This window comes from Thunnus albacares, chromosome 3 (assembly GCF_914725855.1).
Source record: "Thunnus albacares chromosome 3, fThuAlb1.1, whole genome shotgun sequence".
Classification (NCBI taxonomy): Eukaryota; Metazoa; Chordata; class Actinopteri; order Scombriformes; family Scombridae; genus Thunnus; species Thunnus albacares.
In genome coordinates, this window is record NC_058108.1 from 34045218 (window position 1) to 34058183 (window position 12966).

A 12966-nucleotide genomic window follows, 5' to 3' on the forward strand; every position below is an offset into this window, starting at 1 on the left:
AAGTAGTTGGGTGCCTCCTGCTTTTGTTTGTGGAGCACATGGTGGGAATGGTAAGCAACAAAGAAAATGATTAACTTATGAAATGCAGAACTTAACCAATAAACAATCACTAAACTTAACAATACTTGTCTGTGTTGCTGGTATGTGAATTGTAACCAAACATAATGCAATCACAAACAAACCCGGGATGGTACGTGTCTTCAAGTTACAGATAAATGCCAGATCTATGGCTAAATAAACTATTAACAAGCACGGTGGCACTGATAGTGAAAATAGGGACAAATGGTGTCTTCTCACTTACTTTGTCACAATCTTGTTAATATGAAATCACACCTTAAATCTTTTTTTAATTCTAGATTTGATTTATTGACACAAGACCACAATTGCATGGAAATGAGTACAAACAAAACATACGGTACAGTCATAAGAGAAGAATGGCACCTGGCAGGAATGAAGTACAATTAATGTACTTAAAGGAAATGTTCACAATTTTTCAAGTTTGTCTTTAAAACACTATTCAGGTGCCCAAATGAACATTGAAACAGGTTTTTCTTGTTGTAATCAGTCTTAATGTTCCTTCCTCTTTCTTACTAATAAAAAAAAACCACTTGTACCTTGTCAACTGGAGAGTTTTTACCACGGCTCTTTTGAGTCAGTGTCCTAGCTTGATTGTCGCTTTGGATAAAAGCATCTGACAAATGACACAATGTAATATAATTATAAATGTCCTGTTCATACTGGCCATTAAGATATCTGTTCCTAATGCGCTTGCAGAGTAACTGATGAGGGACAAAATCCACAGTCCTCATTTTGTGCAAAAATTTAAGACCTCAGTCGTCCAAATTAGTGAAATCGATCAATATCTTCCAAAGTTTTAGTTATTTTTAGTACAAATTTCCCCTTTTTGTTACTATCTTTCCACTGCAGCTTAACAGGGAACCACAAAGAGGGAATTTTGTACTAGAAAGATGTATATATCTACTTTATTTTACTAATTCAGATTGTTGAAGCTTCATATTAGCATCAGATAAACTTTTAAATACATTTTTGCACAGAAGGAAGACTGTGGATTTTGTCCCCCATCACTTCCATTGTAAGGTCATTATGAAGGGATCTTCTAATGGTCAGTATGAACAGGAGGAATGATTACAGCAAGAAAAACATGTTTCAATGTTCATTTGGGCTCTTGACTGTTTCGACCTCTGTCTTTTAAACAAATTCTTCAAAAAGGCATCAAATAACTTGATATATCTGACTATAATAACAAAATTAATTTAAACATAGTTGGATGGTTTAAAATATACTTCGACAAGTACTTTTCTCTATCATTCAAACAAAATGTGATATTCTTCCTCCAGACAGCTGTCATTACAGGTTGCAGATCCTCTGATTCCTGTCCAGTCCTTTATAACTTCCAGTAACTTTGGGAACTGTGGTGTTGTTCACCCTGAAGTTACAAATAGCCAGTCTGTAATTTTGGTTTTCATATAATAGGTACTTCTCCAGTTTAAGCTCATGTTTAAATTCTACATCAAGATCCAGCACTGACATATTTTGGAGCTCAGTTTGCCACTTTCAATATGAACCGATCCTCTAATATCATAAATCACTTTGGTGCTACCTTTTATTTATTCATCTCCTTGTTCCATCAACATCCTCTTCAGATCCTGTTCTGTGTTTCTTCAGATAAATGACCCGAATCTAAACACTGAACAGTCTCATGTTGCTGTTAGAAGTCCTGAGAAACCGTCATGCAGCTTTAAGTTTTATTCAGCAAACAAAACCAGCAAAGAGATGAAGTTTATTGTTCCACGGTGAGGTTTAAACTGTTAAAAGGATTTTAGGAGATTTTAATTGTTGTATGAGGTTGGTATTAGTAGCTTCTATGATGGTGTAATAGGACTGCGGCAATGTGTTTTGCCACCTTGTGGTCATTTTTAAAATTACAGCTTTAGGGTTAAAATAGTCCCAAAGCCATCTTCCTCTTCTATTCCTAAAGATCATTTAAAATTTAAATCTATCTGGTGGCTGAAGTCTGCAGCTGCTTCTATTCATGTACTGATGCAATCTACTGAAACTGATCCAACACAATTAGAGAATATTGGTTGGATTTCATTAGAGAGATTCAAACAAGGAGAGAGATGTGTCAGTCACAAGAAGACCTCCAGTGAAGCATAGTGTCATTTAGTTTAATATCACATCAAGTATTTGACATTCACCTCTGACATGACTGAGGTTCCTGACTGAGATGAACCCTCATTTTTAATCAGTTAAAGTCAATTGATGCCACATTAGGGGGATTCTTTTTATTGAAGAACTACCTTCTGATTACAGTCGATGCTGTTAAGAGACAATAACAAGTAAAGAAAATTTAGAAAAGTTAGAAATAGCTGAATTTTGAAAGATTTGAGCTAAGTAGGAGGAAAGATTATCCTAGAAGTTGTAGAAAATATTAAATCGATTCATTGACATTTTAGGGTCAAAATTTAGCCTCAAATATAAATGTCATTCTTTTAACTTGTGCCTTGGATTTACAAATGTTTAATAACTGTACATTGAACTCACCTTCTTCGTCAAATTGGATCGAGTTGAACTGAATTGTTTGAATTGGCATTTGGTATTTTATGATGTATAAAAGCTGCTAAAAGAAACTTAATGGAATCAAATCGATCTTAGATTAAATTGTTTCATGCCAACTGAACCTAGATACAAAAAAATCCGTAGCGCTGCAACTAACAATTATTTTCATTATTGATTAATTTGGCTATTTCCATGATTAATCGTTTGGTCTGTAAAAGGTCTAAAAATGCTAAAAAATGTTGATCAGTTTCCCAAAGTCCAAAGAAAGGCCCTCAAATGTCCAATGACCAACAGTCCAACAGACCCAAAGATATTCAGTTTACTGTCATAAAAGACCCAAAAAAACAGAAAATATTCACATTTGAAAAGAATTTTTTGCAGTTGTGAGTTCAAACCTACAAACCTCTGATCATGACTCAGTGCGTTAAACCAAAGCTAATGTTGATTTTTGCAGTTTTTTCCTGCTCTGGCAAGAATCCCTGAACATGGAACCTGCAAATAACAATTATTTTCATTTCATTATTAATCTGCTGAATATTTTCTCAATCAATCAAGTAGTCGTTTTGTCTATAAATTGTCTGAAAAATGTTTTGTCCCCAAGACATTCAGACATAACAGGATTATGTGATTAATCAATTATCAAAATAGTGATACTGATTAAATTTCTGTCAATTGACTAATTGTCACAAAACTGTGAAAAACTTGACAATAATCTCTGATTGAAATGTTGTTTTTTAGAGGCTTTTCCAGCTGGACATCAAGAATATGATGAAATACTGAAAATTTACATGAAAACTGTCAAATCAAGCCCTCAAAATGTGTGTTCATGTCTTCATGACACAGCTGACACCTCATTTATCATCACACCTGGTCTGTTTTGGAGGAATTAATATCTTAAAGCTATCGATTGTTGGAATATTTAACACTCAGTCCTGGTTGGGTTTTTTTTTTTGGCCATACTCGTCCATACAAAACATGCAAGAGGTTATCAAAATGTGTTTATTTTCCTCCTTTGTACAACTTGAAGATGTCCCGTCGAACCTTGATATAATAAATAAGAAGTCATATAAAACTGCTAGAGAGGTTTCCAAACAACGCCACCCTCCAATCACAAAAACAACAAGTCGTCATGACAGAGAAATTATTAAAACATTTAGAGGAAAAGGCACAGGGGGATTTTAGTTGGTAAACAACAAAGATACTCACAAACAGATGTACGTCATCCAGCAGTATAATTTGCGTATTGACACATTTACATAAACATACAGAAAAACTTTTAGATTCGCCTCGTTGTTGCATTTTTAGTTTTGATCTGAGGGAAATGGGGCTGGTTGTTTTGTACATATACACTGAGTTCTTATTACTACTCCTTTTTTTATTTTACAGTACAGAGATGGTAAAACTGAGGTAAAAATGAAAGCTTTTTGTTAGGAGTTTTTTTAAAATGATGTTTGTTGTTCATTGGCCACCCTCACCAAATGACAAAACCCCAAAAGACAAATCTTCCATGGAGTGCTGGTTTTCTCCTCTAGTCTCTCAGTTTTCCTCCAGTTCAGCTTCAGCCCTTCCTCACATGTCACTGGGGCCCTTCATGCTGGAGTCCTTTGCCGAAACCGGCGACGCCACCATGGGCAGAATGCACTGCGACGACTCACAGTAACCGTTCAGACCGGCGGGACCGGGAGGCCCGGGAACACCGGGGATACCGGGAACGCCGCGAGGTCCCCGCTCTCCGTCACGACCGTTTGTGCCATAAGCAGCTCTGCCGGGATCACCTGACAGGAAGGAGTGACAGAAACAAGCTCAATGTTAATTCTTTCAAAAACACAGAGTGTCTGCAGGAAACAGTGAAACCCTAAAACCACCCAGAGCGCTCTGTAGCTGACCTCTGACCTTTTACTCCACCTGTTGAGGGAAGTGTAGGAAAGGACCGATTACTTACTAGAAGATTGACCATTAAAAAGATGAATGTTTGTTTCCAAATTATACGAGCATGTTTTGTGATATAATAAGAAAAGTTTCTTGTAAAAGCAGAATAATAAGAAAATCAAAAACTGTGTGACGGCTGAAATACTTTGAATCAAACGGCAGCCAATCGCGTTGTGCGAGAGGAGGAAAAAGGCACTTTTGGCAGCGTAAACCGTTGTAACTGATAATACCTCAGATTATCACATTTGGAGGTAAACACTTGTTATCTTTACAAAACAGTGATGACGACATGCAAATATTTGGCTCAGCAGTTACAAATGAACAACTGTGTCACAGAAATGACACCTGATTAGTTTGCAGATAGTTCCTGATTTAAATCAAAAATTTGTGAAGGTTAGACTTTGTTTGATTTAAGCAAAGTTCTTGTACAACAACATTTAACATTTGACAACTTTTGTTTTGTCTATTAAAATGAAAAAAGGCCTTTTATATAAAGCAGATCATCACCAGTAAGGAAAACGATCAAACGATACGTCTACTCATTTAAAAAATAATAAAACGGTCCATAAGAAAAATTGCTGTAATTTTTACTGTATTATTACATCTGTTTTGAGATAGAAATATTTTAAAAAAGGACATAATCAAATAGGCTTTGAATTGTAGAGTTATTAAAGCAATAGTACAGTACACATTATAAAAATATATCCATTATATTGTAAATTACGCATCATCCCACCTCTCCAAATTAACAACACATATGCAGTATATTCTTCTAAGGAAAGACCTGCTGGGTTTCATGTGCTGGATTGAGTTGAATTAAAAGTAAAATTACTTAGATGATTAAACATTGAGTTTTATTTTTAATCAATATACTGAAGATGTAAATGTGTATTTTTCATGATGTATATTGGCTGGTAAATGGTTTTACATGCTGTTTAATGATGCTGAGTGTTTGATTTAGATTACAGAGTCTGCATCTGAAATGAGGACATTTATTCTTAAATTAGATATCTGCCCTCCGCCCGTCACTTACCTGGCAGACCAGGAGCACCTGGTGCTCCTTTGGGTCCTCTCGCTGTGGGTCCTCTGTCCCCTCTGTCACCCTGGTCACCTGCAGAGCAAAAAAAAAAAAAATCATTACTAAGAGGAAACACATAATTGAAGTTACTATATTTAGCCGGAGTTCAGGCTCAGACTTCACTCTTCTTCTGTTCCTTCATTAATATGAAGAGGAACATGACTGAGAGGGAAGTAGGTCACTGCAGCATCAAAGAAAAGAATAGAAATAAACTCAAAACATTAAAAAAAAACAGATTTAACATGATGTCTCGAACTGTTGGCTAGAAGAAATAGATTGTTCCTTCAAAAATCTGATGATTGGTTGCATTTTTTGCTTTGATTGACGGGTCATCCAACAGTTACTTTACTTCAGGTTCTACCTGACCGGCCAAAACTGGATTTTCTGAATCAAAGCAACTGACAAAGTCGTTGGCGAGCAGTAAACCTAAAATACACATTTGATATAATGGCTGTTCAGAAAGCTAAGTGCTACATCGCAGTCAGTCTGTGGCCAGAACTCATCTATTTTGTCATATTTTTATAGTTTGTGTTGCTAATAATTGTCTAACTCCAACACCATGACAGTAATTATCAAAAACGAATATGGTTATCAAACTGCTAATCTGGATCTCACCTTTGAGTCCTTTGCGGCCAATTACCCCAGGCGGACCCTTCAGACCAGGTAGTCCTCGTGATCCGGCGTGTCCAGGGAAACCGTTCTCTCCGGTAGGGCCAGGAGGTCCAGGCGGGCCTGGGGGACCAGGTAGTCCAGCAATACCTGACTCAGGCCTGCTCAGGCTGGCTGCTAGCTGAGCCAGCTGCTCTGTGACACAAGAGGACACGTTTGACATTTATATTTTATTTTATTTATATTTTAGTCTCATATTTCAGAACAACTGTAAGCAGGATGTGCATCAGCTATTAGATCACAAACTTTTTTAAAGAATTAATTCACACAAATCATAAACATTCAGTAGTGATGTTTAGCCTTACAGTTAGTTTTGGTTTTACATTTTTGTGAGGTTTTAAGAACTTTTAAGTTCTCTGATCTGAAGAACAAAAGTTGTTTACACTGAATATACAGAACACTGTTCATGGAAATACACATTGGAATTTTTCAAATTAACATTTTAAGTGCTTTAAATAGCACAAACTACTGGTGTGGAGATGCACTGTAAGTTTTAAGAGCATGTAAAACTTTCTAAAAGTCATTCTGGGTGGCTGGATACCATCATAGGTGAGAAAATGTGTTTTTCTGTGGTTTGTCATATTTTAAATGGTGGTTTGGCTTTACAAACCTGCCAGCACCTATAGTCGATGAATTGCTTTAAATCTGTACTTGGTTTTTTTATCTCCTATTTTGCTTCCTTCTTGTAGGAAATTGCAGATTTAGCAAGTAACTGAAATTGTATTATAACATAAAAAATAATTGACTGTCGTCTCTTTTGATGAAACAAATTAAATCTTTATCGACATGGGGCGGAAACAACGGTATGACAATGAGTTTAAAGAAGATGACAAACACTTACCTTGCATTACTCTCATGCAAACTTGTTTGATATGTGTATCTGTTGGTGATTTTCCCTGTATGAAGAAAAACAGATGTTGATGTTGTTCATACGGCAACGTTGTGGTCGACCATCACATGCATTTCCTTTGTTTTTGACTAGGCCCTGATTCAAAGTAGGCAGAGATAAAACGTCTCACCGGTGATCCCTGCGCCCCCGGCAGGCCTGGAACCCCCATGTCGCCCTGCATGCCACGGGGTCCCGGTTGGCCCGGCTTGCCCTCTTTCCCCTGCTGTCCTCGGCCGCCCTCGGGTCCTTTATTTCCTGTCTCTCCTGGTGGGCCCGTCTGCAAGCAACCAGAGCAGGTAGACACTAAAAGTTAGACTGACTAGATGAAGACAGAGAGGGGTGGAGATTGTTGGCGAACCAAATCTTAACATCTAATATTATAATCTAATCTTTTGCTAAAAAAATCTTTAATATACTCAGTCAGGCTGATTATGCTCCCTGAACAGCTGCAGGATGTTAACAGTGAAGGGAATTGTATCAGGAAACATTTAGACTTTCTTATTTGAATGAACAAGAAGTCATATTACATCTTGTAAAGTTGAACTTATGAGAATCATCTGCAGCTGTAAATGTTCCCTGAGATGTGATGTGGTAATGATGCTCTGTTTAGGTGGAACATACCGATCCTTTCTCTCCTTGTTCACCTTGATCACCCTGGAAGAGAGAACACACATAAATAATTATATGTCTGCAAAAAAACATTACATGCAGAGTTTGTAGAAACAGTGACGCTGCAGCAGAGCCGGTTTTAGGCGAGCTAAGTGGTCTTCTAGGGCGCCACCAGTGGAGGGAGCCAAAGAGGAGGAAGATATTCTGTAAGTCAAGATTCAAAGAATTTATTGTGCAATGATTGTCTCTCTGCATTGCCGTTTAAGTAAGAAATCATATAAATCATGAAAGGCTCAGGTTAAGAGGTGACTGAATGTCTCGTGCCTCTCTGTGTTATTGTGGACAGAAACTGCCATGAAACATACAACAGCTTGAATTCAGCTCGGTTTCTGAGTTATGGGGCAAAAAAAAACGTCTATTTGAAGGTTATAATGGAGGAACGGATCAAATCAGGCAGTTCAAAACTGTTCTGGGACGTCTCTGAGCCTCACTGTGTGTTTTTTATGTGTTGCCAAATTTCTTCTTCATGTTACTATTACCTGTTTTTTGATTTAAAACGATGAGTTTCTATAGGCTAGTTTTGTATATTTTCTACAATTATTGCCTGATTTCCTTAAATTTGACGTTATAGTACATCTTATTTAGTTACATCACTGGATAGTTGAGGTTGTGCTGATTTGAGGGATATAAAACACTTGATAACATGATAAATCACTTCAAAAATAGCATAAAACCAAACAATGACATGTAGAAACAGTCTACGGTAGGCTCCAAAGAAAAAAAACAATAATAATAATAAAGATGACTACTGACTATAACAGGTTCGCTCGCTCACCGTGCTGCGTACACTTGTTTCTCACTGACAGGCTGACTCTCTACTCAATATGTGAACACGTCTGTCTGTCTGTCTGGATGAAAACAGAGTCAGACGCAGGTGTTTCAGTAGTCGATCACTCACCAGATCTCCTCTCTCTCCTGCTGTTCCTTCAGAGCCTGCAGGTCCCTGAAATAAAGATGTATGACAGATTTGTCAGCATTTTAATTTTCTCCAACTCAACACCTTGATGGGGTTTTTTAATAGCAGGTGTAATATTACAACATACCTGATCTCCCTTTGGACCATCGAGACCGACGGCACCCTGAGAAAAAAGGACAGAATGAATATTTGATTGTTTAAAACTATTTAACAGTAATGATTTAATTTAAAGCCGCTTTTTCACGTGTTTATAGATAATTTGAAAAAGTCAAACCAAACTACAGATTTTTAACATATTTCTTTCTTTGTTACCTTGTATACCTGAAGAAGGTCATTGACTGAGAGCTTGTACCGTTCAGCTACAGTATGTAATTAAATCATAACCTTGTTCTTGATTTCGTTCCAAGCTCATTCGTTGTTACGTTAAGGAATGAGACTCATTCTTCTGCTGGTTTTGATTTGATCGATATGTTTCTGAGCTGATCAATAGCTGATATTTTATGTCGATATTCAATATTACTAAATTGTATTATTTTTGCCAAACAATACATAAGGCGCCTATGAATACTGATCAGGAAGAAACCTGCTCTATGTATTTTACACAAAACCAAAGATATGGAAGAAATATTAAAAATGTACTATTTATCCAAAACTTAGTCTAGTTTTCCAAAAAGTTACAGACTAAAAGTATCATCTTAAGAATATTCACTCTTTTTTCCCCATTCACTTCAATGGAAGCCCAAATTACAGACAAATTCAAGCGTGCGTTTCCTGTTTCGTTACGATCTCCAGCGGTCGAACTTCACTTTTGTTCAATGCTCGGTCGGCCAACAGACACACTGCTGCACTGTGCTTGAAAATAGTTAGTATTCTGATAATGCCACGTTTAAGGTAAGAGATAACTATTGATCGGAGCTGCACTACAGTGTGTAGTCATGTGATAATGTTCTAAAAATGGTGATGAAACACACGTGAATAATTCAATCCATCGAAATACAGCGCAGCAGTGTTTCACATCCACCTGGTTGAGCTCACACCGAAACAGGAAACGCATGCTTAAACTCATCCATTGATCTGGCTTCCATTGATGTGAACGGAAAACAGCAGCTTATCTCTATGAAATGCATCACAGCTGGACCTCAGTTAATAAGCACTTAAAACCAGTCAGTCAGCCCAGTTTGTAGCATTTAAACCTAAATTCTCTAATTAGCAAAAATTCACAGGACATCTACGCAGGCAACTGTCTGCAGGGCTGCGTCAGAAATCACTCCTTTGTTCTCTTTTACTACTCCTCACATCACTGGCACCCAATAGTTTACTCAAGAGTGAGCAGCAAATCCACATTTCAGAGACTCACTCATCATCTTCATCATGCTAGTTGCACATCAGTGATTTTTGCATCTATAAAATGGTGGGAATGTTTGTAGTGTTCATGGCATGTGCACTACTTTCTGCTGTTTTTGTTCCATTGTGGTATTTTTTAATGCTCTATGTAGTTCTTAAATTTACACACTAAGAATTCGGTGCTCAAAATAAAATGGCAGAGGGTAAATATAGTGCACTATGTAGTAAATAGGGAGCGAGTGAGTCTTCTTTTAGCTTTGTTCCATCATTTCAAGATGACACATTTCACCTGGTGCAGTTCAGTGACCTCAGAACCCAAATTCAGGTGTAAACAGCCAAAATAATTAAAAACACCTGTGTGACGGTCTGGAGGCTTTTTAACCAGATGGCATTTCTTTGCAAAAGTATGTTTATGAATATGATCGGAGTACATTTGAAAACAATTTGTGAAATAGAATCAAAACAAATGCATTTTGTTTAGCTTGTTGCATTTTCATGGCTTCACTTTAAAGTTAATCTGTGTATTTATGTATGCATTTTTATCCCCTGTAAAGGGTTTGTTTTGTTTTGGGGTTTTTTCGGAGGGGGAGGAGATCCTTGTCCAAATTCTAAGGATAAGGTCTGAGGATAGAGAGTGTTGTATGTTATTATAAACCCTCTTGAGGCAAATTTGACTTTACTTCATTTCACTATTTATCTCTTTTTTTTTTTTTTTTTAAATTTCTTACCCTGTCGCCCTTCTGGCCAAGATACCCAGCAGGACCAGGAAGTCCTGGAAGTCCCAGATCACCCTTGCTTCCCTGTTAAAACACACATAGAAAATAAACACACAGAAAACACGCACACGCACACACTCAGATTCACATCACAAGATCGACTGTGAGAAGTTTAGAAACTTAACTACCGCCCACCTCAACCTGACCACATGTGCAGAAAAAAAAAACAATTTCACATCGTCTGAACGTCTGAACGGTGAGGACCCCCCCAACCGTTCACCCTCCCTCTGATGTTTCTGGGTGTGTGCGGGTACTGATTGAGGTGTACAGTGGACCGACCGGTTTCAAGCATTCCAGGGGAACAGAGAGCTCTTTCAGGGCTTCTCAGCTTCTTTTCCTGCCCTGAATCCACTCCCCCACCCCCCTGAGCTGCAGAAATACCCCTTTGGGCCTTCAGACTTCTGTAACAAGAGGCCATTCATGCCCGCTCACCGGCGGATTAGAGATTTAACCGCAGGGACGGAGGTTCATAAAGACACGCCACTCTTTAATAAACAGCAAAGCACAAGGCTCCACTTCCCAGCAGTGGATGTCTGAGCAAGATACAAGGTTTATTCTGTTGAATGATCCTGTTGTTGAATAATACGTTCAGGATAGAAGACGTATTTACGGACACTTATCGCTCACTTTATATCTCAGGGATTAGTTTGATAGATCTGAGCAGAATGGATTAGATGGCATCATACAGGGAGTCGACTGACATGCTGATAAGATCTGGGAGGTTATTATGTTTTTCAAAGGTTGCAACACTGTTAATATTTTCAGCCTGATTGAACTTCATCAGAGTGTTTTCACCTTTCTCTATCAATCCGTCGTCTCCTTTTACTCGTGTCTTTTCCCAACAACAGTATTATAATAAATCCTGTTGTTTTGCTCTGAAGGAATGTTTTTACCCTCCGGTAGTTTGTTATCCTGCCAGCAGGGAATCTAAGAAACTTCACAGAACTTCGTAGGAAGGGTTTGACCAAGATGTAATTAATTTAATCTTAATAATAAATAAATAATGACTCCATATCTGTTTTAATTCTGCCAAGTGGCGACTATTATCTCCATCCATAACTATAACAGAGAAATAGACTTGATCCCAAATCTTTCAAGTGTGTTTTGCAGGCTTAAGAAATTAATCTGATTGAATCCTGTTGGTTTAACAAGAATGTGGAGGATTGTTTATCCCCGGTGTACACTCTGAATCTGCAATGAACACTTGCCAGTAACCGTTTTCAGTCCACACTGACCTCTTGTTTGTGACCAGTTTGACAGTAAAGGGCTTTAAAGAAAAGAGACAAACTCATCTGACTTAATTAACATCGAGTATCTTCTCTTCTAATGTCCTTGCAGAGGTTTCATGTTAATAAGATAATAAACTATAATTTTCAGATACTTTTTAGTGGCTTAGAGATGTATGGGCTCTAAATAAAGCATAGTGTAGGCAGTATTAGTATCTTGCTGTAAAATAATCTGAGAGTATTCAGGATTACTGAGTTACATCTCAGATTAAATATTTTTCGCTAGCATTTGAGAGGAAATTGCAACATGCTTGTTTCATAGATTTAGGGCAGTAAATGGCAGCGGCTTCGTTGTTTTCGGGGGTCAAATGTGCTCCCTGCTAATAAAGTAGAAATCTCTTTCATCTGTTTTTCGGGAATTTGTTCTCTCAGCAGAATCCTTGTTACTAGTCGGATTATTTGAAAGCTCCCTGAAAGAAAACATTTTTCACCAAATCCAAGTGTTAAGCTACTTGCTATAAATAGTTGATTCCACAATGCAAGTGTTGTTTAAACTTTACTGTCGACCAGTTATTCTTCTGTATTTGATCTAACTTCTTGGGAATATCGGGAGCTTTCCTACTGATAAAATAACAAAAATCATACAAAAGTTGAGTCAAAGTAAGTACTTAAATGTCAATCTAGTATATTCTCCTGTAATTGATGACTATGATTATAAATGACAATATTACTTTTACACCAAGCATTAACATATGGCCTTTATCTCGTCTGTGAGTAGCTCTAATGGAGCTGGTTTATATATTTGGTCCATAATCATGATTTTCTTTCCCTTTACCAAACATTCATGCAGAGCAATTCATCTCCTAAATATCCCCTCCTTCACATGCCTC

The 12966-nt window shown here is 37.5% G+C and overlaps 1 protein-coding gene and 1 long non-coding RNA gene across 3 annotated transcripts in view; one reads left to right on the top strand and one right to left on the bottom strand.

Annotated features, from left to right (window-relative positions):
- LOC122973488 lies at window positions 1-9125 on the top strand. Of its 2 annotated transcripts, XR_006400045.1 has the most exons (3): window positions 1-50; window positions 7239-7441; window positions 8745-9125. It is a non-coding gene; the product is annotated as an uncharacterized LOC122973488 (long non-coding RNA). The 2 variants fall into 2 exon arrangements; XR_006400046.1 differs by lacking the exon at window positions 1-50 and having other exon boundaries at window positions 7354-7441; window positions 8621-8778.
- col9a1a (collagen, type IX, alpha 1a) overlaps window positions 3566-12966 on the bottom strand; it is a 26395-nt gene continuing 16994 nt past the window's right edge. The window contains exons 24-32 of the mRNA XM_044340348.1: window positions 10803-10874; window positions 8858-8893; window positions 8713-8757; window positions 7767-7799; window positions 7276-7422; window positions 7098-7152; window positions 6203-6391; window positions 5543-5620; window positions 3566-4355 (exon numbers count right to left, since the gene is read on the bottom strand). Of these exons, the coding sequence (XP_044196283.1) occupies window positions 4150-4355; window positions 5543-5620; window positions 6203-6391; window positions 7098-7152; window positions 7276-7422; window positions 7767-7799; window positions 8713-8757; window positions 8858-8893; window positions 10803-10874 (861 nt within the window). The 3' untranslated portion in view covers window positions 3566-4149. The remainder of the gene's footprint in view (window positions 4356-5542; window positions 5621-6202; window positions 6392-7097; window positions 7153-7275; window positions 7423-7766; window positions 7800-8712; window positions 8758-8857; window positions 8894-10802; window positions 10875-12966) is intronic.